The following is a 27,189-nucleotide window of genomic DNA, read 5'->3' as shown; positions in this document are numbered from 1 at the left end:
TAAGGGGACAGGCTATGAATAACCCTATACACATATTTGACAACTTAGACAAATTGGTCCACATCACAATCAATAAGAAATAGATCACTGAAAAGCGCTACAGCTCACTGCCAACAAGTCTGCACATACAGGCTGCAATGGAAGGGTTTCACCAATTCACAGAATCGAGTTTGTGTGGGAAAGACAGGGAAAAGGAGCTTTCCTTTTAGATAGCTATGACCTTGACTGGCTTAAAATAAATACTGCTACAGATTTATAGGTCCAGATCTAAAAGTTTAAATAGATGTCAAGGTAGGTTAACTCAATTTCAGTGACGTTGGTGTTGAGCCTTGGAAAATACTGCCTCTAAGTTAAAGCTTGAATAAATGACATTTCTAAAATTAAATCAGGTGTGTTTAAATATTCAGCTGCTAGGCTAAGGAAGGCGGAAGGCAACAGACCGATTCTGGTGAGTGCCAGTAGATGCATATTGCATCCTCTTGCTTTTGGAGCATCAATTGGAGCTTTAACGTAAGCCAAGCCTGCCCTCTCCCCATGCCTGAGTGACCAGCACCTCAGTTGGTATCGGTGGGTGTGCTTCCTGCACATACCCAGGTTCCCTAGTTTCTATTTTCTGGACATATCAGCGATGGTGCACTTACCGCATCATCCTTTCCTGCTAACCACATCCCTCTTTGGGAGAAAAGGGAGGAAGCTCTGTTTACTTCAAAATACTTAAGTCTCCCACATACCAGCGCCTGACCTTCTGGGCTCAATGAGAAGCCAAATTCTGCAGCACCTCAATGATGGTGCCTCCCTTCTCCTGACCTTGTTTGGCATTTTGTGGATTGTTTGTGGGGCATATTGGTAGGAAAATCTGAAAAGGTTGATAAAATCGAATTTCAATTTGTTACTATTAATTTTCTAAACAGAGTAATAAGTCAACTTCCTAATTATAAATTGGCATGGTCTCCAGTGTTTACTGTTTTGGACTGAAGTCACACGGAGCAGGACTATAAACAGCAATCTGCGTCAGAACTGGGACTACACCGCGCTACAGACTGCGTTATCATTCCCATCAGTGGCTCTATTGTTACCAGTTTCCTTTCCACTTCAATGCCAAATCCACTGGCCAGAGGGAGATGGGGCATAGAGCACTCAGTGTGAAAATTAATGAGGCAGGTGACAGCTACATGGCCATTTTTTAAATAAATTCTGTTTTTACAAAGAGCAGTTAATACTTAGGAGGGGCAAGTATGAATATGGGTATTACTTGGGTATGCTTCTCACAGGTGAATCTCTGTCCTGTGGGCTAGCGCTCCGAGCGAACCCCTCTCAGTGACAGCTGAAATCATCTCTGCTCACTGCAGGAGGTAAACATAATGCCACACTTTGCTGGGAGCCCTGTTTTGGAGTTTGCACTTATTTGATGCTTTCTGGGTGAACCGGAAGGTACCTTTCCAGCACTGATTTCCTGTAGGAATGTGGTGAATGGCTGGCCATCTGACACTGCAATCTGTGGAAGTATTAACCACTGGTGTTCATCTCCCCCAGGTTCCATCAGATGAAGGCGGCCACCTCTTCTCAGGGAGCTCACCTCTGGGTCCCTGGAGAGGATCGGCAGGCAGCAGCCTAAGGGAAGGAGCCCATTGACTGAGAGGTGGTATTCACACTAACGTATATACTGAGCCACGTGCCCTAAAGGCGGTGTGGGCGTTCTGAGGAAGAGGACATGCTCTCTCTGCACAAAGTTCAGTGATAAAAAATGGCCGTGGGAGAGACTCCCCTGCAGGTCTCACCAGCTGTGGTCTCCAGAGGGAGGTTGAGCTGGTCTATTGGTACATGTCCCTTTTTTGGCCCACCCAGGCCCCAATCACCAGGGACTGCCATGATCTCTGTTTTGCAGCTTTCCCTGCCCAAGCCTTCCAGCTGGAGGAGCTGCACCCAGACTCACGGGGCTGGGACAGGAACAGACAAAGACAGGGTAGGACCAAGGAGGCTGAGCCCTCTTCCCTGATGTTCTCTGAACATTGTTTGACAATCTTCTAAATGTAACTGAAGTCTTACTTCAGTTTGCTTTCATCCCTGAATGTTTTCTGCATTTGTCTTGTCACCCAATGAGATTGTAAGTACCTTGGAGCTAGGGATCATATTTTATTTTCCTATAATACTAGTTTTCCCAAGCCTCAAACATAGTGGCAACAAAAGAATGAAATTTCTCCACCTCTGCCCACATATTGTTGCTGAATCCCACTTCCCTCCCTCTCTCCTTCCTCAGCTCCTTTAGGACTGGCCTTGGGGCTCTGGGTCATCTTACTGTTCTCAGTGTCCCAGCTCCCTCCTCCTGCTGACACCTCCCAGAGGTGGGAGGTGGCCAAGGCCACTGCTTTGAAGGTGGCCCTTTCCCAAAACCCCCAGCTATATTCTTATGTTGGTTTCAGTGCTTTCAACGCCTCACTAAGATGTCCAGCCTTAAAAAAGCAGGAAATCCTGCCATCTGCAGCAACATAGATGGACACTGGAGGACACTGTGTTAAGTAAAATAAACCAGACAAAGAGGGACAAGCATTGCATGATTCCTCTATTAAGAGTTATTCAACAGTCAAACTCATAGAAGCAGAGAGTGGGATGGTGACTGCAGAGGCTGCTGGGACGAGGAAAGGGGAATGTTCAATTGGTATGAAGTTTTGGTTATGTAAGATGAATGAATTCTTGCGATTTGACAGACAACATATTGCCTTTAGTTAACACGTAAAAATGTGTTAGGAGGGTAGACCTCATGTTCTTGCCACAAAACCTGGGGGACAGAGGGAAGCATTTGGACGTGAGGGATATGTCTGTTCTGATTGTGGCGAGGGTCCAGACTCATCAAACTATACACATTAAATAGGTGCAATTCTTTGTATATCCATTATATCGCAATAAAGCTATTTTTAAAAGAAAATATTGAAATAAAAAATTTAAAAGATGTTAGTAGAACCACTTATTTTTTACTTTCTCTTGTACCCCATTATCCCATAAAGTTAAGCATCCACTGGGGCCAAATGATCACCCCTGAACGACTGTTTTCCTTGGGCTGAGTCTCTCCCCCTTGGTGGGCCCCCAGGACTCTGGTTTAATTAGGGGGGTTGTGGAGACCCTGGGACTCAGGAGAACAATACTCTGGGGTGTCTGCTGTGTTCTGTGTGTGCTTTGCAGTGTTTTGTACACTGCTTTGCAAACAGCAGGTACTTGCATTTTCTGGCTTGCTCTGTAAGGAGAGGAGCAATTCTGGGAGACCCAGCTTTTCTGTCACATCTGCCTGCTGTAATCTTTGTGGAGACCTGGCCAGTGCCAGTCTTGGGGTCTTGCACCCTCAGACCTCGCAAGTCAGGGGCAAATGAAGGGTGACATGGCTAGGATCTGAGCCACAGAAATAGCGGCTCCAATAGGTGCTGGATAAATAAATCTGCAGCAAAGCGAAAACGGCAAAACCTCAAGTCTTTGGGTCTCATAGGTCAGGAGTGGGAGGGAGGACTGGGTCCCTGCAGATTGCCATGGGAAGTCCCGAACAAACTCTGAAAATTAGGGACGTGGCCATAGGTCTGACTGGGTTTAGACTGTGTGGTCCCTTCTGGCTTTTACGGGCTGATTCTCTGACTATTATAACATTGGCTAATATTTACCAAATGCTTACCATGCGCCAGGCATTGTTATAATCATTTCCACGTATGTAATCCTCAAAACAACCCAAGGACTACGTACTTTGTGACCCCCATTTTGCAGATGGAGAAACTGATGCAGAGAACCATTAAATAACCTTGTCAAAGTCTCCCACCTAGTAGGTGGCCACGCTGGAATTTGAACCCAGGTAGTTGACTCTGGAACCCACACTCTGAACCCCATTACGAGGCACAGCCTCCTGGTCGAGGGCCACAGAGAGTGCTTTCAAGCACTTGGCATTCTGTATGTGAATGTCACCCTGAAGGCCCAGGATCAGAGACTTGCTGTTGGGGCGTAAACACGTAGATACATCCTGAATGTGTGGGCCTTTTAAATATATGCATGCAGGAAATCCCCCGACACTTTGTGGAGAATAAAATCAACCCAGGTTGCCAGACTTGACTTTAGATATTGCATTGAGTCCCAGTGGGATCAATGCCAGATCCTTCAAAGCCAACGGTTACATTTTACTCTAGTTTCATCTGGTTTCTTAGAAAGTATTTGAAATGAAGGAATAAAGTGCAGAAACCACAGTGTATTGATGAATTTTTCCTACATCCCAGGAGGCATGATTACCAAGGAACCCAAATGACCAAATACACATGGAGAGCAAGTGGCACCGTGCCCGTGTGGCCACCCCGGGGCAAAAGTCGCTGCTCTGATTTGAGGAGGCACAGGTCTGCCCTGAAAACCTAAACTCGTGTTCAGATAACGTGAGGAGAATATTAGCAGTCAAAGTTAGCTTTAAAGCATTTTGCCTTTTGAAAACTGTATTTTCAGACTAAGCTTGTTTTATACATTGGACCCTATTTTGATAGCTAAATATCAAAATATATGGCCTGAAAAAGGCACATGAAAACGCTCTTCCACAGAGTTGAGTTGTAATGACATTCTGAATCCTCAGTTTTTTAGAAGGGGTCAGTTGCTATATAATAGAACATCTGATATGTTTCTAACACTGTTCAATCATATCACTTTGTTTATGGGCACTTGGCCCCTGTGATCACAGCAAGTGGGGGTCTGGACAGGTGACTGTCCTCAGGGCACCATGTTTGGGATCCAGCATTGGCTCCTGGAAACAGCCAGGGCAAGCCCTGCATTTCACATCTTGCTGCCCTACTCTTGTTGGTCGGCATCGACTGCCATTGGATTGAAAGGAGACCATCCCTGTGAATCCGGGGTTCCAGGTGTGTCCCAGGCCTGGCTTTCAGACCAGGTCTCCTGGGAAGCCAAGCATGTTTTGCCTAAAACCTCACACTGTTTTTGATTTATCTGAGCACAGGACATGCTGCACACGAGGTTTTCCTTCATAGTGTGCTTGTCTGTTAGATTATCAGACTTTATATGCATTTATATAACATCTCAGGATTTTTATCAGCTCCCGTGGAGACCGATCCTTGGTCCTCACAGCAGAGGCTGTGGTCACGGTCTGTCCTTCGATGCACATTTTAGAAGTGTGCCTCTGTTTCTCCTCACATCGGAGCCTGCCGAGTGACACTGGCTCCTGCCTCTTCCTTTTATCATACACTGTGGACTGACAGTTTTGTGATGTATTTGAAGCCTTATTTATAAGCCAACCTCCCAGAGAAGGAAAACAAAGAGCAAAGGATCAGTGGTGATTTTCTATGAATGTGAGTCTGGAGAGCTCTTACTGGACTGCACAAAGAGAAGAGCCTTCACCCCACAGGCTCCCTGCTGCTCACACATGTGCCGCCATGTGATTTACAGGTGTCACAGGACAGCCAGTCAGCACAGAGGCATTTTCTAGGAGTCCCTGGTGCTCATCTTCTTCGAAAACGTGCTGTTTTCAGAGATGGACCTAATGCTTGCATTTCTGAATCAGTAGCAGTCCAGTTATGATATCTCCAAATTATAGAGAGCTTCGTGTTTTTAGGCCCGTATTATGCGCACGCGCGCGTGTGTGTGTGTGTGTCTCCTGTCATCTGGGGCTCTCATGTAGAATTTCTTGGACCTGAGGTGATATCAGAGCATCCTTTGTTTAAGAATAGTATGTGGCTCGAGGAGGGCTTGCACATGCCTTGCCCCCTGGCACAGCCTCACACGTTTGGGGTCTCCTCCCGGGGCGGGTGGGGGGGCTGTTCCTTCTTGAGAACAGACTGTCCTTTGCTCCTGCAGGAGGTAGATGAGTCACCCTGGAAGAGCTGCTGGGCTTTCTAAGGCAGGATCACAGGACAATAGATGATGAAGGAAGCTGCCCATTGTTTTCTTAAATATCAGCTGTTAAAGGCATTCGCCACTGTTTTCAGTTCATTTGTTTTCTCATGATGAGAATGACTATTTCATTCTCCTAACATAGACAGGGGCAGAATATCCGTTGGCAAGAGGGACATCAGAACCTAAAAAGTGAATAATGCCTTACAATTCACACACGCACGATGGCATCGCACTGCTGCAGTGACCTGGGCAGCAGGTCTGTGTTATTCAGGAGCACACATGTGACGCTGGGTCAGACCCTCCACTCCCCGACAAGACTATAAAATCAGATTTAAAATATTAGGAATGGACACGCACGCTCACTAGGTTTTCTGAATAATCACAAATATTTACATGGTGGGAGGTGAACAATTGAAATGTTTAGCCTGTTTGTCTCTCAGCAGACTCACTCGCTCTTCTTACTGATGCCGCAGTGTGTGTGACAGGCCTTGTGTTCGCCCTGTCCAGAGGTACCGCTGTTCCTGCTACCTGCCCTTCAGTGGGTGCTCATGGCCCCCTGCTCATTCTCGTCGCTTCACAGGGAACTTGGATTGGGGTGGGCGCTCAGGCTCTTCTCCCAGGGGGTGGGATGGGGCGCTGTCCTGTAGAAGGGACTTCAAGGTTTCTGTGTGCATGGTTACATCAGTTTCCTGTTGCCTCTGTAATGAATGACCACAAACAGTGGCTTAAACAATACACAGTTATTACCTTACAGTTCAGGAGGTCACAAGTTCAAATCCCAGGTGTGGACAGGGCTGGTTTCTTCTGAAGGCTCCCGAGGAGAGTCTATTTCCTGGCTTTTTCCAGCTTCTAGAAACGCCCACATTCCTTGGCTCATAGCCCCAAGTCCTCCAACCTCTGCTCTATGGGTACATCTCTTCTCTGCCTCTGACCTTCCTGACATCCTCTTTTGAGGACCCTGTGATACATTAGGCCCACCCCAATAGTCCAGGATGATTTCCCCATCTTAAGATCCTCAACGAATTATGTCTTCACGAATTATGCCTTTGTCCACGTAAGGTAACACATCTAACACATCCACAGGTTCTGAGAACTAGGATGGGGACGTCTTTGGGGACCTTCATTCAGCCCCTTACAAGGGTTTTCTCAGTCATTTACAGGCTTGGGTTCACAGGCTATTCCTGTCTTGTTCCAAGCTATGGCAGCAGCTCAGGTGGGGACCCGGAGGGGCTGGCTGTCTTTTTGGTTACGACGACCGGGGTTACTTGGGCGCGTAGTTTTAAACTTCCAGGGATGTTAAAGTTCTCTTTGCTTCTCCTTTCCCTTCCCTTAATGGAGTGCCTGGTCTCCCACCGTCCCTGCCAAGGGGTCTTCTGGCTGTGCTGGGTGCTGCCCTGCTCTCAGGTGTGCCCAGGTGAGAAAAGTGGCAGAACTTCTACAGACTCTTCCGAAGATCTAGTCTGTTAGATGTTTGACATAAAATATGGCTTAAAGTCATAAATCAAAGAATGAAGTAATTTTATGTTACTGTTCCATTGTTATAACATAAAATAAATGTAGGCACTGCTATGATTTGCATTTTTGTGTTCCCCAAAATTCATGTTGAAATCTTCATGCCCGATGTGATGGTATGAGGAGGTGGGGCCTTCGGGAGGTGATTAGGTTCTGAGGATGGAGCCTTATGAATGAGATTTGTGCCTTTATACAAGAGACCCCACAGAGCTCCTGCACCCCTTCTGCCACGCGAGGATGTGGGGAGAAGGCCCTAGAAAGGGGAGTCTCACCAGAACCCAACCATGTGGGCGCCTTGACCTCAGACTTCCAGCCTACAGAACTGTGAGAAATAAATTTCCGTTGTTACAGACCACCCATTCGATGGCATTTTGTTATAGCAGCTCGAACAGAATATGACGGGCACTAATATGCAAGTGTGAAAAGGTCACTTTACACTTTGTGTTCATTTACTGCTTTATGCTTGTATGAGCATTTTTGTCATGTGAAATCTTTCTGACTTGGAGGCTAGTCTGCTCGTAAGGAGGTGCACAGGTCTGACACCCCCAAAAAACTCGCTCAAGGTGCACAGCTGGGATGTGTCAGGGCTGCAGCCAGTTTGGTGGCGTAATTAGAATAAATGCAGAACCCCAGGAAAGTGAGAGGAATGGGGTGGAGTCCCAGGCCTGGCACGGCCCTGCCCCTTCCTGAGGCCCTGGCCCCCCTCTTCTCAGCAGAACAGGAGCCCAGTTATGGGTTTCCCCCTTCCACCTGCCCGCTCTCTGCCTGAGAGCGTCACTCAGACTCATGAGGCTTTTTATTTCCCAGTTAGGGTCACTCCTTTGGAAAGGTCACTCTTGTGTTGCAGCGTCCTTGTCCCAATTAGTTAGAGGTCATTTATGGCCTGCCAGGTGACCTCTGTGAAATTTCCATAAACAATCCCCAGTAAATGACAAAAGCTGCATCTCAGCCTTCCTCCTGTATAACTGGTGTTGTGACACATTGGGAAATACACTGATTTTGCATTTCCTCTTAGAATTCATGACGGATTTTTATAAGATGACACCATCTGCACATCCACTCCTCATCTCTGGGGTCTGGGCTCTGCTGAGCTCAGGAATGGCATTTCAGAGCCCATCACAGGCTCCTGAAACAGCAAAGCAAGGGGAAGGACGGCCTCTGGTCAGGAGGGGCCTCCATTCCTGGTTCTCTCCGACATCACAGCTGGGACCTGCTAACGTGAGTAGGACACTGTCTGTACCAGTTCCCTGACCGCTCATGGAATCCAGAGCATGTGGCCGTGCCCAGAATAGCCCCTCTTGTTACCCTAACAGAGGGGGTCTTGGTGATATTTTATTCTGATTTCATCGCTTGTCTGTTATTTTTCATCATTAAAATAGCTTCAGTTTAGTTTCTAAGGCTCAGTTCTGTTCATTAAAAATCTTCAATCTGGATTTCTTCCTCCTCCACCCCATTTGCCCCTGCAGGGCACAGGACTTGGGATAGGGGGGTGGGGCTTCTCTTCACGGACCACCTTCCTTCCAGTGTCTTCCCTGTTGGGGCAGGGAGAGAAGACACGTTCTATGTGCACACATGTGCGAGCATGCAAACACATGTGGACTGACATGCCTGGCTATCTTCCCCGGTCCTGCCTCTTGTGCGCTACACTGGGTGGGAACCACGTGTGGTGATAGGCCAGGCCTGCCCACTGTGACCCCAATTCTGGCTGACCCTGGTGGTGGCCACCTTTTCCTTGTGCCTCCGAGACCGATGGCCTGTACAGACCTGTGTCCCCTAAACCTCATCAACAAGGAACTCTTAACGCTGTTTGGGCGGCTGCCCCTTTTTTGCCATCTCTCATGAGTGCTCTTTTCCTCCATAGCTGTATTGAGATATGATTAACATGTAACATTGTGTGAATTTAAGGTGCACAACATGATAATTGGATATATGAAGCTCTGACAATTAAGTTCGTGAACTTGTTGTGACACTGTTGCTAATCTTTTTTGATTGCAGAGGGATTATTCATTATGAATTTGTACCAACTGGATGAACAGTTAACCAAGTTTACTATTTGGAAGTGCTGAAAAAGCTGTATGAAAAAGTTAGACGAAAATGACCTGAACTTTTCGCCAACAATTCATGGCTCTTGCATCACGACAATGCACCAGCTCACCTGGCACCGTCTGTGAGGGAGTTTTTAGCCAGTAAACAAATAACTGTATTGAAACACCCTCCCTACTCACCTGACCTGGCCCCCATTGACTTCTTTCTTTACCCGAAGAGAAAGGAAATATTGCAAGGAAGACATTTTGATAACATTCAGGACATCAAGAGTAATGTGACCACAGCTCTGAGAGCCATTCCAGAAAAAGAGTTCCAAACTTGCTTCGAAGGGTGGACCAGGCGCTAGTGTCGGTGCATAACTTCCCAAGGGGAGTACTTTGAAGGTGACCATAGTGACATTCAGCAATGAGGTGTGTAGCACTTTTTCTAGGATGAGTTTGCGAACTTAGTTGTCCAACAGAATGATTACCACAATAAGGTTTGTTAACACCTTTATCATGTCACATAGTTACCATTTCCTTTTCTTTTTTATTGGGGAATATTGGGGGACAGTGTGTTTCTTCAGGGCCCATCAGCTCCAAGTCATTGTCCTTCAATCTAGTTGTGGAGGGCACAGCTAGGCTCCAAGTCCAGTTGCTATGTTCAATCTTAGTTGCAGGGGGCGCAGCCCACCATCCCATGTGGGAATTGAACCAGCAAACTTGTTGTTGAGGGCTCACACTCTAACCAACTGAGCCATCCTGCCGCCCCTCCAGCAGCTCAATGGCAGCTCGTTGTCTTCAATCTAGTTGTGGAGGGCGCAGCTCACTGGCCCATGTGGGAATCGAATAGGCAACCCTGTTGTTCAGAGCTCACACTCTAACCAACTGAGCCATCGGCCGCCCTACCATTTCTTTTTTTTAAGGTGACAATATTTAAGATATTCTTTCTTAGCAGCTTTCAAATGTACAGTATAGTACTACTAACCATAGTCACCATGCTGTACATTATTAGGTCCCCAGAACTTTTCTATCTTATATTTGAAAGTTTGTTCCATTTGACCAACACCTCCCCTTTTCCCCCTCCTTTCAGCTCCTGCTAACTGCCATTCTACTCTCTGTTTCTGAATTTGGCTTTTTCATATTCCACATATAGTGAGATCTGTCTTCTTTCACTTAACATAATGCCCTCAGAGTACACCCATATTGTCACAAATGGCAAGATTCAGTCTTTTTATGGCTGAATAATATTCCATTACATTTATATTCATATTTATATTTATATATTTATATCGGCGGTGCCAAAAAAATATATACATGTAACTTGCATTCATCTTTTGTTATCAGTATATATTATTACAATTTTAATGTGTTTTCCTTTCTTAGAATTTGTATACATTTTTTTTGGCGCCGTGTGTGTGTGTGTATGTGTGTGTGTGTTCGTGTGTGTGTGTGTGTGTGTGTGTGTGTAACATTTTCTTTATCCATTCATCCATTGAAGGACACTTAGGTTGTTTGCATGCCTTGGCTATCATAAATAATGACATCAGGATGCAGATATCTCTTTGAGATAGTTATTTCATTTCTTTGGCTATATACCCAGAAGTGGAATTGCTGGATCATATGGTAGTTCTATTTTTAAATTTTTGAGGAACCTCCACACAGGTTTCCATAGTGGTTGCACCAATTTACATTCCCACCAACAGTGCACAAGGGTTCCTTTTTCTTTACATTCTTACCACCACTAGTCATTTCTTGTCTTTTTCATAACAGCCATTTTAACAGGTGTGATGTGATATCTCACTGTGGTTTTGGTTTGCATTTCCCTGATGATTAGCGATGTTGAGCACCTTTTCATGTACCTGTTGGCTATTTATATGTCTCTTCAGGTCTTTGCCTACTTTTTAATTAGATTATTATTATTGTTATTGTTATTATTAGGCTATTGAGTTGTATAAGGTCCTTATATATTTTGAGTAGTAACCCCTTTCAGATAGACGGATTGCAAATGTTTCATCGGGGGGTGTGCTCCCCCCTGTCCTCTGCATGTTGGAAGGGAGAGAAGAGGGGAGGAACCCCACTAGTGAGGGTCCATCCTAGGTCTGGGGCTTCCAGGATGTGTGGGAGCGGGGTGTATGGCAACTGCAGGAGAAGGGGATGCTTGTAGGAACTCAGCAGGGGTGACCTGTCCTGGGGCCTAGTCTCTTCAGCAGCCAGCAGTCAGGGACTGAGGTGGGCTTGGTGAAGCACAGGGACAGCCATGCAGTGTCCCCCTCTCTGAGCATCAGAAGTCACTTCCTCACATCAACTCCAGAGGACTGCACAGAAGGAAGCTCCTGCTGCACAGATGCCGCAAGCCCAGCTTGCTCTCCCGGCCGCCATCCCACAAGGGCACAAACCAGGGAAGGTGTCAAAACACGCCTGGAGAGAAGAGGCAAACAGAGGTCTGGGAAATGAATAAGCAATCTGTCTAATTAGCTGGGTGGGCTGGAAGTTTCCCAACACTAATTTAGCATCGAGGATGTTAATTTTCCCTTCTGCAGGGTATGTGTCACTTTACATAGAACAAGTACATTGGGTCTAAGATTCAGTTTATCGTATACATCCACTCACCCATCCCATCCTGAATGTGTGTAAGGATTCATCTCTGCGAGCCCTTGGGACCAAGTTCTAGAACATCTCAGCCAGGTGCCAGATCACTGGCTGTACCCCCCTTAGCGTCTAGCACCAACTTATGCCCAGGGCACAGGTATTAACTTTGAAAGTGCTTTTTGCCTCCCAGCAGCTCTGGTGAGTGAAACGCTGTGTGGAGTCTCATGTGTCCACATGCAGTGCTGTCGTCCCAGACATGCTGTGGGGGATGTGAAGTTCTGGAGTTCTTTGTCCTCTGAGTGGAGTCCTAGCTTTCTCCTGTACGATATGACTCAGCTTTCCTTCCAGCTCAGGGGGTTGATGCCTGGCAGTGTCATAGTCACAGGAGGAGATGGAGGTAATGGTTCTTTGGCTTTTATTTTTTTAAACCTCATCAGCCATCTGCTTTCAGATGCTCTTCAGGGTTTTATATGCATTCAACTCTTCAACTCGCGGGAGTGGGAAGTAATGGCCAGTGGCCTGGAGACTAGAGTAACTGCCCAGCACACCTGAGGACTTAAGTCCCTGGTCCGTTTTCTTCTCTTCCTAGCCCCTCACCTCTCTCCAGACCCCGCCCCTCTGTGAAGTTGAAGTTGTGTCCTCAGGGACTAAGGGATGAAGACCCCTGGCCCAGACTCCCTGCTCCCCCTCAGGAGGAGCCCTGCAGCTCCCTCTGTATCATGTAAAAATGTATTATAACATCCTTAGACTCTCTGTACCCCATGCCTGTTCAAGGGAAGTCAGAGTCTCTGCGGCCCCTTGAGTCCCTCCCCTCAGACCGTCTCACCTCCTGCCTGAGGATTTGGGGAACCAACGCCATGTGTCCCTAAGACTATGTAGCTTAGTTTGGCCTGTTCCTGAATTAGGTGTAAATGGGGTCATATATTATACTCTTTGCAATGCCCTGTTGTAGTTCAAGTGATGTAAACCACTTGTTTCTACTGCGGCATGGTTTCCTGTCACGTGACCACAGCTCACCTTATGTATCCAGTCCACTGTTGGTGGGCCTGTGTTGTCTTCAGTTCTCCTCTCCCCTCCTTCTGTCTTTCCTCATTTTCCCCCTCCCTTTCTCCTCCCCTTCCCTGGCTTCTCCCTGGATCTCCTCTTCCTCCCTTCCCGCTGTGGGGACAGAGCCCCAGAGAGCAGTTTCCAGGCTCTTGGCCTCAGGTGGAAAGGTGCTGACTCGAGTAGTAGATGGCCTTCAGCTGTGACTAGTTGGTGATCAGCTGTAACCAGTTAGGCAATTAGCCACTGATATAACTGCCATGGCTACACTATGGGGGGTGACAGAGAAGTAGACTGTGGATTGCAGTTAGCAAGTGAGGTTGGCAGAGAAGCGGATCGTGTGGCTCCTGCTTCCTGTGTCTCCAACCCAGTCGCCTGCGAGAATATAGTGGTATGACTCCCCCATCCATGGCTCCATGGGTGTTCCTTTTTGGCCTCACCATATCCTGCGTTCTTGTGCAGGGAGCAGGAGCAGAGACCCTGCATTACATCGCTCTTCCTCCTTTCCCTTCCTCTCCCCTTCTTCCCCCACAGTTGTAAGTGGCACTATGCAGACGTTGGTATCTATGGACACGGGCGTGCGTGTGACAGAGCTCATTGCTGGAACAGGGGCTGTGCATCTCTCAGACTTTGTTATACAGCTTCACATCAGTTCCCAAAGGAATTGTGCCAGTGGACACACCTTGGTCACCAGCTTGTTCACCACCTGTCGTCAGGGATGTGCATCCTTGCTAGTGGCCGGCCCCCATTCACAGTGGAAACGCAAAGAAGGCAGGGAGCTCACCTGCCTTGCTCGGTCCTGCTCCCTGGAACCAGTGCCTGGGCCTGGCTCGCAGCACCGAGGACAAACTTGTTCAGGAGTCACAGGTGCGTTCCCGAAGTTCCCCACGCTCCAGGAAGCTTTTTGTCAGACACGACACCTGCTCCACTCCCCAGCTCAGGAGTGAGGCTGTGCTGTTAATGGTTGCAGATTTCTTCAGGGAGTCATTTCCAAGTCTCCCTTTTTTCCTTGCTGCACCACCCCGCCCTTGATGTGGGATAAGGCCGTGCAGGAAATACATGCGTCCTCACTTTCCATGGCCAGCATCCAGCTGCACCTAGGCCTGGATGCTGCTGTCTCCTGTTACCTCTCACAATGGCTCATCTCTGCCTTCCCTGCCTCTCCGGAGCTCCCCCACCTGTCTCATGAGGGCGGGCTCCCCAGGGCTCCTGGTTTCTCAGAACTTGACCTGCATACCCCTCCAGCTCTCCTGTTTCTCACCTCCCTTTCATGGCTAACTTTCCGGAACAGTTGCTAAGAGGATGTGTTTGGTATCCTGGTATAACGTTACGTTCCACCTTCCCACCTGGGCACCGTCTGGCCTCATTCAGAGGGATGAACAATCGTGTTCTGCTTCTCCTTTCTGGGAAGGGGCAAGGGAGTGATGGAAAACAGGCCTGTGCCCTTGGGACACTTGGGCTAAGATTCTTTATGCTGTGTTAGTTTTGGGACCTTTCCTAACTGTCCCTATCTAGCTGTAAGAGACATTGGGGGTGACATTCCAATTGAGATATGACATTTCCCTGAAGCACACAGTTGTATTCTAGGTCTGTGTTTATACACATCTCAGTTTGAATCTTGCCTCTGCCACTTATTGCTGTGTAAACTTGGGCAACTTACTGAACCTCTCTGTGCCTTATTCTGTAAAACGGGGTAAAAATAGTGCCTACTTCCTAGATCCTTGTGAAGATTAAATCAATTCATACCATGTGAGTTTAGAAGGGTCACTGGAACTTAGTAAGTGCTCAATAAACTCTGGTGGTATTTTTATGATTGTTATACTTAAGGCAAATATTAAATGATTTTTATAGAAAGCACCATTTGTGCCATAATTTAAGGCGAGAGTAAAGATTTGAGAGAGAGAGAGAAAGTAGGTGGGAGGAAGACAGAGAGATTTATTTTTAAGTGACTGGATCACACAATTGTGAGTGCTGGTAAGTTTGAAATCTGCAGGGCAGGTTGCAGGCTGGAGACCCAGGAAAGAGCAGATGTTGCAGCTGGAGTCTGAATTCAGTATGGCGGCAAAATTCCCCCTTCCTCTGGGGATGTCAGTCTTTTTCTCTTAAGGCCTTCAACTGATTGGATGAGGCCCACCCACATTAGGGAGCAGATCTACAAAATACCCTCAAAGGGTCTAGCCAGACTAGTGTTTGGCTAAACATCTGGGCACTGAGGCCTGGCCGAGTTGACACATATGAACAACCATCACAGATGCCATCAGACTCAACCCTGACGCTGCGCTGGAGTTAGCAGCTTGGGCTGAGATGGCACAAGCCAGAAGTGTTTGAGGGGACAGAGTGGATGACAGGAAAGAAGCTGAGAGTGTGAGTGGAGAATGGGAGTCTTAGAGCAGAGTGGGTAGAAGGTTTTGCCTTTGCTTTGCTTTTGGTTTAGAGATGGGTTAGACTCTCACAGTGAATGGTTTTCCAAGTGTGAGCCAGCAGCAGCTGCATCACCTGGGGTGCTGTTGGAAATGCACATTCCTGGTGCCCCAGTCCTACTGTATTGGAAACTCTGGCCTTTTGGGTTAACAAGCCCTTGGGGGATTCCAGTGCACCCCAAGTCTGAGCACTTGAGTATACTTCTGTGCCGCAAGAGGTGGGTACCATGCAAAGAGAGGTGGAGATGCCTGGGAGAGGGGATGTCCTGGCCAGGTGTGTCTGAGGAGGCCTGAGGGAATGTGGCCTGGGGTTAGTTTTGGCGGAGGACAAGTGTGGGTGTCAAGGAAAAGTGTGGGAGTCATTGCCTCTGGAGTAGGAGGAAGGCAGATGGGAAGGGGAGGGCCTGTGTTTTAGGACTCTGCCAGGTGATGGGCCTTCCTGAAGTTGGAAGCAGCTGGTTGTGATGGGGGGAAGGGATTAGTGATTGTGAATGGCTCCTGTGGCTATCGGCAAAGCTAGGGTTTGCTTTAGCAAGGAGCAAACCTCAGACTTTTGTCCACAAGGGAAAGGCTCTCTGTCTGCCCTGTGGTGACACCTTTCCAGACCCCTCCCCTCATTGGGCTCTACTTTGAATCATACAAAACTGCTGATATTGAATGGGTTTTGATGTGAAAAAGAAAAAGAAAAAAAGGCAGCAATTTCTTAGTTTTACCCCACACCTTCCATGTATGGTTATTACACATTCATTTCATGTTGCAATGATTTGTTTCCAGATCTTCCTTGTCCCCCAGACCCATGCGCTCTCTGAGACCAAATGCTGTGTAACCTTCATCTTTTCATCCCTTGGGCCCAGCTCAGGGCCTGACAGTCACCACACCAGGATGTGGGCACATACGTTGTATTGCCATGAGTGAGAGTTTGAACCTCGGCCACTCCTTGGTTGAATTTCCCAAACCATTCATGGAAATGGTCATTTCTTCCTTAAATACTTCTGCAAGGAAGGGCATGCTACCTGTAATGCCAACCACAAAAGGATGGCAAGCCCCCTGGAAAAGGCGAGGCCTCATCTAGGGCCCAGTGTGCACACCTGTGTTCTTGCACGTCCTTGGGATGTGGCAGCCATAGCCCTGCACACACGAGTCGCATCGGTAGGGCGCTGAGGTGTAGAATGCACACGGTGGCTTCGTGCCAACCATGGTGAGGTCGGAGGGCCAGAGACTGCGGCGCGCGCTTCCCTCGCCGCCTGCGTCCTTGGCAGGCGGTGCCTTGCGGGAGCGGCCGGGCCACCCGAGGATCCACCACGGACCAGCGGACTCACTGACCTGGGGCGGCCCGGGCGGCATGCGGCGGCATAGGCAGGGTGCGCTCGGCTGCTGCAGCCTCTGCACCTGCCCAGGGACGGCTGGAGGTAAAGCGGGGCGGGCAGTTTCTGGGGCGCCCTGGCCACCCACCCCCCAAGCTGCTCTTTCCTCTCCCGGAGGGCGCAGAGACAGGGAGTGGGAGGGGTGGGCTGGGCTGCGTCTCTGCGTGGGGTAGCGCTGCAATCCCAGGTCTCTGAGGGGTGCACACACGGGACTATCAGACGATCGGTGGGTGTACACACTTGAGTTCCAGGTGACCGGAGTAGGTGCACACGCAGGGCTCCCTGGTGACCTTGAAAATGCACGTGCGGGGCTTCCAGGTGACCGCAGGGGTGCACGCGGAGCTCCCTGGTGGCCGCGGGAGTACGCGTGGCGGGCGCGCTTCCGCTTCCGCCGAGCAGCCCCCACCCTGGCGCAGGGCGCGCCCCTTGGCGGGGCTGGGGACCAATCCCTGGAAGGAAGGCACTACCGTACCCCCCCACCCCCAGCCTCGCAGCCGCGCCCCCTCCCCACTCACACTACCCCACCCATGAAGCACCTTCTGGTGCAGAGGAAAGCAGCTGCAGAGAATCGTTTTGTTCTGCGGGAGGATGAGGTTTTGGCTGAGAAATGAAGAGATGGCCCTGGAAGAAATGGTGCAGAGATTAAATGCGGTTTCCAAGCGCACTGGTAGGAGCTGCTGGCCTTGAATTACATGTTCTTAAGCTTGACATCATGTGTTGAATGTGTCTAATTTTTGTATAACAGCCTTCATTTTTTTCCCCTATTAGTGATAACAGGAAAGAGCAGATATGATGGGCATTTGGGAGCTGATAGGTTTCTATGGACCGTCAGCATGATTTTATTCTGCGTAGGATAGTTAAAATAATTGCAGATTGGTGACACAGGCTTTCCAGGAGATCCCAGTTTTGTATGTGGAGCTGTTGTCTGAAATCTGCTCATACAACCTGCATTTTAGTTGCATTTGAAACCATAGCAATGGAGAAAGCATGCATATTTGTGGATTGAAAAATAATGTGAGCCAAGGGCTTTGAGAGCCAAGGGCTTTGAGAGCCTGGTGTAGGGATAGTAGAGATACCAGAAGCTCATTTTGAGGGTAAAAAATCTGGATTAATCAGGTGGTTCTTTTCTTCACCAAATATAATTTCACCTAAAGACCAGTGTTTGAAAATGGTATAGGTAAGGAGTGGGAGAATAGCATCATTGGACATTCATTTTCTGTATTAATTAAACGATTACTTAAAATAAGCTTTTAGGAGCAGTGCGAATGGATTCGTTTAGATTTAAGAAAATACTGAGCTGGCGGTGTCTTGCTATTGGCTTTCAATCAGTCACATCTGAGTTTTCCTGCTGCAGTATGCAGGAGGAAAACAGTTGGCATTAACTAGTTTTCCTTGAAATGAAGAGGAAATAATCATATGTCATTAAAAGTAAGTTGCCAAATTTTTGTCTGATATTGTCATATGTTATGTTATATACCATTACCTCGTTGTCTAAATACTTTCCTGAGAGATTAGATTTTGTCAGTAATTTGATTTAGGCGTGGTAGTCTTTCTTTCCTCTCTCTCTCTCTCTCTCTCTCTCTCTCTCTCTCTCCATAAGTGGAAGACCCCCAATGGATTTTGAGACCAGAGCAATGATTATATCAGCATAAGCATCTTTTGTGTGTGATGGTCTAACCAAGACTTTTAGAGACATTCAGTTTTTAATGGTGATTTTCATGATTAAAGCTACTGGATTTATTGTATATGGGTCAAAAGAAAATAAAGCCATTTTTTGCCATCTGGCCTCTTATTCTTAGAAAGGTAGCTCCCTTTTTCTGAAACGTGAGTCGCGTTTTGCTTGGTGCAGGATTTGGCATATGGCTGAGGTAAGGCACGGAGGCCTGCAGATTCACAGGAGGGCTCCCACTTACGGGGGAGAGGGGTGCAGGGATAGCACCCTCCTGCTCTTCACACTCTCTGCATTGGGCCTGGAGTCAGAATTACAGAGCAGGAACTGTTCCAAGAGTGATGTCATACCCTAGGTTTTAAGGATGGAGGTTTTGTTTCTTGAGCTCCAAAAGACACATGTGCATGTTGAATTGTAAAAAGGCTATCTCCAAACAGCAGGAATGACACTGACCACTCATTGAATGCGTGTTTCCAGCCAGGTCCTTATCTTGACCATGGTCTCATTCTAAACAGAAACTCTCAGATGTGTGTCCTTTGACACATCTGTGCTACGAGCAGTTGCAGATTTACCAAGATGCTTTTCAATCCAGGTCAACATGCCCAGCTTCCCTGCTTCTCTCCCGTTCACACTGCCTCTTCCTTGGGCACAAATCCATTTTTCACTCATGCTGTGTGTGAGGCACGACTGAGTGGGGGCTGTGAGACATGATGTGGGCTGTAGGGCTGTATCCCAGGTGGTGTTGACACAGTGCCACACACTGAGCATGGGGCATGTTACAGACTCTCATGTGGGGATGGCGATGTAGGTCGATGGAAACCTACTCACCGATTCAGGTCTAAATCCAAACTACTTCCTCAGAAGAAATTCCTTATCTGTAGCAGAATGGCGTTTACATGGAGGTCATAGGGTTGCTCTGCCTCCAGGGTGATTTGGGATCAGTGGCAGATGTGGGCTGGTGGTACCAGGAGGTTGGTCGACAGGTTGGTGTAGTAATTCAGAGCAGGGGGCCTGGCCTGTTTACGACAGGGTTAAAGCTGAGGGTGTGGTCTTGTACAGGGCTTTGTGGCTATTTCGGCTGCACAGAGCGAGACCCTCCATGGTTCCACCCTGAACCGACAGGCATTTGATCTTTGCTTGTCCAAACATGCTGCCACTTGCTTTATTTTAACTTCAGGTTTATATGTTGCTCCCACTCGTCCAGAACATTCATTATCTAGGTTAGTCTGCGCGTAAAGGAGGATAAAGCATGCCGCCCATGTGGTCTGTGAACCAGTATCTCTTGACCTTGAGAATTTAAAATGTTATATACTCTTGAATGGAATCTTTAATCACAAAGCCAGGAGCACTTTCCAGTGGCAAAAGCTCCTCTCCTATGTGGCAGGGCTCCTTTTCCAGCATTTTCATGATTTGGGTTTTTCTCTTTATATTTGCAGTTGTCGGTGCAAAAGCAATACATATTTGAGGGTGAAATGCTAATGGATCTAGTCGATTCAAGCATTTTCCGCATGCAAAACAGTGGTCCTCAAATTAGAGCATCTGAATCATCTGGAGAGAGTCCTCACAGATACCTGTGCCCACTCCCAGAGTTTCTGATTCAGGGAGTCTGGGGCAGGGCCTGAGAATTTACATTTTTAACGGTTCGGGTGATGCTAATGGTGCTAGTCCAAGAACCCAACATGGAGAACCACTGCAGTAGAAGAGTCTTTAAATCTTGTGTCACCTTCTCCATTAATTGACCTTGAACAAAATATTAACACTTGTCATTGATGAATGGAGGATGGATGAGTGGATGAGTGATAGATAGATGGATAGAGGGATAAATGGATGAGGCTGTATACAAGACAATAAAAATGGAAGCTGTATCATATTTTGAATTCTTAATACCCCCTCCCCCAATGAAGACTAACAACGTTTAGCTCTTTACATGCTGAAGGAACAAATCCTGGGTTTGCATCGAAACATGAGTGTGGGGGAAGGGTGCTGACGAGCCTGCCTCACTCCTCTGGTTGCAGTTCAGCCATGGTACTCATACTCTTTGGACCAAACATCCTCCTTCCCATCCATTCTGTCCCATCTTCTCATCTCCTACACCGAATTTAACACAATCCAAGAAGCCAAATTTCAACTGATCTTCCAGTTGCTAACTCAGCCACTTTGAGGAGATGGGGATGTTGTCCCCGTCCCATCATTATAGCAACAGTTGAGTCGTTAGTGTTCAGCCTTCTGCCACAGTCCTGTTAAAAAACAGAACCGTCCCATAATGGTGTTCTCTGTGTGCCGTGTCCATATTCAATTGCAAGGGGAAGTGAGACTTAGAAAGCTCTGTTGCCGAGATTGCTAGAAAACTCTCAAGTCGGAAAACGGACATTGTTTTTAGGACAGGCCTGATCGGTGAAGATTCTTGGCAGCATAAACAGATTTGGGATAGAAAGGGAAAGAACATAGAAGAACAAGCCCAAATATGTAGAAAGTACTCTGTGAGGGAGATGATATAGCCACGTTCTTGTCTTTGATTTAGGGAGCCTGTACCCTGCGTAAGTCTGCTCTTCTAAGGGAGATTCTGTTTTCTGTGTTCTGGGTTTTTCCTAAAGAAACTGTTCAGTTCTGTAACTGTTCATTGTTACTGTCTTAATGGAACCCCTCTGTGGGTACGCCAGGGACAGGACAGACCCAAAGGGTTCCGTTAAGACAGTAACAATGACACCAGAGAAATGTCCACCTCAGTCATTGTGTCATCCCCCATCGCTGGCCCGTGGAGAGCTCTGCCCTCGAGTTCTGCCCTCTCGTCAGCTCTGGTCTCATGTTAGAATGTGTCCTGCTCCTGTCAGAGGGCTCCTGTCATACTTAGGACAGCGCTGGTATCTGGCTTCCTTCCCTTCCCCCTGGAAGGGCTTGTTGTGACACTTCTGCATCCAGGGCTGCTGGTGATGCTCACCCACTCCCTCCGGCCCCCATGATGTCCACACCCTGCTGCTGGCATCACCGGGGCTGTCCTTCCCCTTCCCCTGCTCTGCTCCAGTCCAAGGCCCACAGCTCTGTCAGGAGCCCAGCCCCCACCCTGCACCCCTGTCAGTCCTGTGAAGGGTCTGCTTCGTTTAATATATGAAAACAGTTAACCCAGAAATGCCAAAACACACCCTAAGAATATGTTGTGTAATATTTATACAAGCTTTTGGAAGATCCTTCTGACCATAATGCAGCTATTCGTGTTTGCATTATGGGGTCTGGAAGCCCTTGGTGTGTGAGGTTGGCACAGCACGGAGGCCAGGGTGGCTGGTGGGGCGGAGCCTGGAGTGGAGCAGAGGGGTTTGGGCCGGCGCACTAGTCAGCTCAGGATGCTGTAACACAGGTACCGCAAATCGGGAGATTTACACACACATTTATTTCTCACAGTTCTGGAGGCAGGAAGTCCAAGATCAAGGTGTCAGCAGGGTTGCTTCCTTCTGAGTCCTCTCTTCTTGGCGTGTAGATGACCATCCTCCTTCTGGGTCCTCACAGGGTAGTCCCTCTGTGCACGTCTCTGTCCTGATCCCCTCTTCTTATAAGGACACCAGTCACAGGGGATTAGGGCCCACCCTAATGAACTCATTTTACTTAATCATGTCTTTAGAGGCTCTCTCTCCAAATATAGTCACATTCTGAGGTCCTGGGGATTGAGACTTCAACATATGAATTTTGGAGGGACCCTGTTCAGCCCATGACAGCCAGATTGCACATAAACTGTGGGCCACAGCTGCAACCTCAGCTCAGACTCTGAGGGAAATCGGAAACTTCGAGACATTTAAGCAGATTTGTGATATGATCTCACCTATTTTAAAGGCTCATCTAGCTGCTTGTTGATAAGGCGGAGGGAGCCATGGGAGAGGGAGGCCATTGCCCAGTCCAAGTTCAGAAGTTGGATGGCTACCGGAACCAGGGTGGTGGGCATGCAGGTGGCAGGCGTTGTGGGCATTGGGGTCCTGGACATGTTTTGAAGGTCGGGCTGGCCAAGTTGGACGAGGGCAATGAGAGGAAAGGAAGAGTACTGTGCTGGCTGTCTGCTGTCACCTGAACCACCCAGCTGCTCTCCACTCTCTGGCCATAAGCCCTTCCTGGGAAAGTGGTGTGTGGCTGAGACTCGGTTTAGCAGAGCAGCAGGCTGGGAGCTAAGGGACCAGAGCATCAGAATGGGCTTTCAGTCCTGGGAGATAAGAAGTTTCCCAGGACATCCTCGGAGGCAGAGCAGTCAGGTCCCCTGATTGCACCTGTCAGGGTGACTCAGCCAGGGGGCATGGGATATGTGCATTTCTGCACAGAAATGTTCATGACACTGCACGTAAGAGCTTCAGATGCAGGGACTACAGCATCCAGCAAAATTAAAATCCGTCCAGCATGGTTTCCATTGGATGTATTAGTCCCGCCCCTATGCCTGCTGTCTTCTGCCTCAGTGATAGAATCCTTAGGACTTTTTTTTCAAATCTACTTTTAAAACTTGTTGAGGCCCTTTAGGAAAAACATCATACAACAAGTGAGATAGACATTGGTGAGGGGTTGTTGAATATTTTGTAATGTGTCATTTAGATTTCTAGATAGGTGTGACTATGAAAACTTTTAAAAATAAGCACCTCACACAGGAAATTTTTTTATGGATCTTGTTAGCAGGGATTCAGGAATGAGTTTGGGAGATTCTGAGCAGAAAGAAGCTTGTGGGATGCAATTAGTGATTTATTCCTCTTTAGAATTATTCTTTGGATGTGTGTCTAATTTCCCCCATTTAACACAGGGTTCTCAGGCTATGGTTCCTCAACCAGGTATCACCTGAGACCTTGTTAGAATTACAGATTCTCGGGCCCACCCCAGCCAGGTGACTCTGATGCCCCAAGCTTGAGGCCTGCACAGGTGCTGGGAGGGTGCCAAGGCCCAGGTTGGTGGGAAGATGAAAGCCGGGCACCCACCTCCTTCGGTGGACTTCAGGGACAGAATCAAAAGGGAAAGAGGGCGGGCACCCTGTGCCCACTGGTGCTCACCCTTCAGCTAATGCTAGGTCCTCCCTCAGGAACCAGCTCAGGGGTCACCTTGGCCCGTTGCCCACATGGTTCTGTTATTTGTGTGCTTCTGTACCCAGAACCCTGGGCATGGTGCTGTCCCCACTTGTCTACTTGGTGGCTCCTTTGCCACATCCATTGGCTCACTGAGTCTAAACAATGCCCTGTGACTTCACATCCCCAGGCCTGGCACATAAATGTTCTCCTGTGTATTAAACTAGCAGGTGTAGAAAGCACGTGTTAATGTGAATTGAGCGTTGTGGCAGGTAGGTGAAACACCTAAAGATAGAATATTTGTGCATACTTTTCTGATTTTCAAAGAGAAAATGTGTACGTGAGGAGCTACTAATTAATTACCTTGACTTTCACAAATAAAGTACAAATGGTTGACTAAATTGTGTATCCATAGAAAGGAAAGCATTTATCTCCAGCTACCAACAAAGATATACAAAGTTAACAATAAACGTAACTATTTTTATGAGAGTGTGAGAGTGAAAGTCAAAGGAACTTCATATTTTGGTGTCTGGAGTGTAAGAAAGCCTTTCTTTACATCCTATGTTGACCTTCATGAACAAAGAGGAGAGTGACTGTAGCATACTGAGATTATTTGGATTCCTTTTCAGCAAGCACTCACTCTCCCCTCCCTTCCACTAAGGGCAGAGTATGTGTCCCCCTTTGACTTGCACTTGGCCATGTGACTGGCTTTGCCAGATCTGATGCTCACATGTGCTTGCACAGTGGGCTGTCCCTTCCCACTCCCCAGTGATCCCTTGTGAAAACATGCTCAGGGCAGCCATTGTCCCCACCCCAAGCCTGGGTCCCAAATGAGAAATGTGGAGCAGAACCACCTCCACAGGGCTGTGAACATGATAATAATACTATTTATATGACACTGAGTTGGGGGCAGTTTGTTATGCAGCATTAGTGTGGCACTTGCTGACTAATACAGATAGTATAGTCTGAATAGTTGGCTGGACAACCAGCCATCCAAAGGGAGAATGGCAGGCCTCGGGGTTACTCCATTGTCTTCTCATTTTTAAAACAGATATTGAAATGTTCTTTTTGACTTTGGGAAACAGAAGACCTGCCAGAAACACGTACGTGCCCATTCAGCATGCAAGCTACTGCCTGGTGGGAGTAGGACTAGAGGTGTTCTCTTGGCATCCACGCAGTAGAGTTAAGAGCAGTGAATCATTGAGTAGCTTTTGAATGAAAGGAAATAGTTTTCCAGAGAACTCCAAAAATGGAGTACCTCGTGAGCATGGCCCTAGGCTGTGGAAGTGGAGTTGGTATGCCCTAGTGGAGTCCCTGCCTCAGAGGGAGCCCAGCTGGGAACGTGCAGTGGCCCTGGAAGCTCAGATTCAGTGGCTTTTAAAATTATTACCCCTGCTCAAGATATTTTGTGAATGTCTCTGAGATTTCCATGTTCATGAACATACAAAAAATGAGCATCAGCTGTTCATTAAAAGGACTGTTGGTGGTTGAAGAGAGGTATTCAATAGACACTAAGTATACTTTAGAGTACAGTAAGGCCTCACGTAATGTCCTCAATAGGTTCTGTGACTTTACGTGAAATGATGTACAAGGTGTGATCAAAAAGTACGGTGACTATTTAAATTTTAAAAAATTTATCACAGTAAAAGACACATTGTCATTAATCCCCCTCAGAATACTCCCCCTTGCTTTGAACACACTTATCCCATCATTCTTGCCTTTTTCTGAAGCAGTTCTGGAAGTCCTCTTTCGTGAGTGTCTTTAGTTGTGCTGTTGTGGCTGCCTTGATGTCCTGAATCGATTCAAAACTTTTACCTTTCATGGTCATTTTGACTTTGGAAGAGCCAGAAGTCACACAGTGCCAGATCCGGTGAATAAGGTGGATGAGGACACACTGTAATGTTTTTATTTGACAGAAATTGCCGTATCAGAAGTGATGTGTAACACGGAGCCTTTCTGTTATGATCACAAAATACAGTGAATGCTGCTGTGGAGTGCCATCCAACAGAAAGGCAGGGATCTCCTATATGGGAAGTGACACATCAAACCTTAGTAACAGTGTGTGACAAGTTTCAACTTGTTCGGTATAGACAGTAGGGTATGAGCTGTGGTTGAGAGAAGGTGTGTTTGAAAGTGTGCCGTACATCATCCTCCATCATGACAACGCTCCATGTCACACATCCCTTCTGGTACGGCAATTTCTGTCAAACATTATGGTGTGTCCTCATCCACCTTATTCACTGGATATGACACTGTGTGACTTCTGGCTCTCCCCCAAAGTCAAAATGACCATGAAAGGTAAACATTTTGAATCAATCCAGGACATAGAGGCAGCCATGACAGTGCAACTAAAGACACTCACGGAAGAGGACTTCCAGAACTGCTTCAGAAAGTGGCAAGAACATGGGATAAGTGTGTTTGAAGTGAGGGGGAGAATGTTGAGGGGGATTAATGGCAATGTGTCTTTTACTATAATAAATTTTTTTTATTTAAACATTCACTGTATTGTTTGATCACACCTCATATAGTGGAACCAATTTTATCATAGACTTTTTTTATGGATATAAATAAGAGTTAAGTTCCTACATTATCTTGAGTTAAGTTCCTATGTTGTACTCAGTGATATGCTTGAGGACCTGCTGCATAATGGGGACCTTGAAGGCAATTCCAAACAAAACATGCTTTAAGCATCTTGAAGAGACCAAGCTTAATTTGGATTTGTAGAAATCAGTCACATTCATTCTTCTGCTTTTGCTTGTTAATTATCCCTTTGTTTAAGCAAAACAAACAAACAAGCAAACAAACATAAAACTGTTTTGATTTAAGTGGGTCTTGTGTTGGTGGTGCCCTATCCATACACTTAACATGCTTCTTGCCGTGTCGCCCTCCTTGGCCAGCCTATGTCCAGTGTCTCCAAATGACAGTCATGCTGTCAATGCCCTCCCACCTCTCAGCTCAGTACACACCTTCCCTCCTCCCAGAAACAATTCCTGGATCAGTCAGCTCTCCCAGGCTTCCACTTATTGCCATTTAACCCTCGTGTGGCATTTCATTCTATGCTGCTCGCAGCAGTTGTCTGCTAATTGCTTCGCAGATCAGCTTTGTCCCCCCAACTACATTTGGAGCTCCACAAGAACAACCACCATGTTCTAGGCTCCTGTGAGCCTCCCCCTGGGGACCACATGGTGCTGCGTCTACAGAGACCACTCAGGGTGGCAGGTTTGCTGCAGGCTTTACTCAGTCCATGTGTTCTTAGCAGCTCCTTTGGCAGGCGTTCCTGGAGAGAGAACCTTTGCTGTCAGTCATCTGCACCAGCTTAATAACTGAGAATTCTCCCCAGAATCCGACTAGCAGGGATTAGTAAATATAAAAGAACATGACCTGAGAGACCCTTGTTTTGATATAATTAATAACAATTAATAAACATTGCAACAAAAAGCGTTCCAAGCCTCAGCTACTAGTGAAATGGGTGCTATCCTTGATAAACATATTTTCCCTAGAAGAGAATCATTTTAACAGTCCCTTAGGGTCCATTGATTCACAGTTTAACCAGATGTAGGCTTCTGCAACTTAATTCTACACGGTAAGGCTGCTCATCAAATACCTGCTTGTTTCCTCCTATGACCCACGTACAGGGATAGCCATGGTTGGAAGCTCTTTCTATCTGGCTAAACCCACCTCTTTGCC

The 27,189-nt window shown here is 47.3% G+C and overlaps 1 protein-coding gene across 12 annotated transcripts in view; it reads left to right on the top strand.

Annotated features, from left to right (window-relative positions):
* The window catches only part of MCF2L (MCF.2 cell line derived transforming sequence like), a 169,536-nt gene that overhangs the window by 36,942 nt on the left and 105,405 nt on the right, over positions 1-27,189 (top strand). For 5 of the 12 annotated variants that reach the window (XM_074329537.2, XM_074329536.2, XM_074329532.2 and 2 more), the window contains exon 1: positions 16,629-16,857. The exons of 2 other annotated variants lie outside the window; for them this stretch is intronic. In XM_074329537.2, the coding sequence (XP_074185638.2) occupies positions 16,644-16,857 (214 nt within the window). In that variant the 5' untranslated portion in view covers positions 16,629-16,643. Of the gene's footprint in view, positions 1-16,628; positions 16,858-17,317; positions 17,480-27,189 lie in introns of those variants that run through there. 5 more of the 12 variants (XM_074329540.2, XM_019746589.3, XM_019746587.3 and 2 more) reach the window with 3 other exon arrangements.

This window comes from Rhinolophus sinicus, chromosome 16 (genome assembly GCF_057876585.1).
Source record: "Rhinolophus sinicus isolate RSI-liver-muscle chromosome 16, RSI-T2T, whole genome shotgun sequence".
NCBI lineage: Eukaryota > Metazoa > Chordata > Mammalia > Chiroptera > Rhinolophidae > Rhinolophus > Rhinolophus sinicus.
This window is presented reverse-complemented; position numbering and strand designations above follow the sequence as displayed.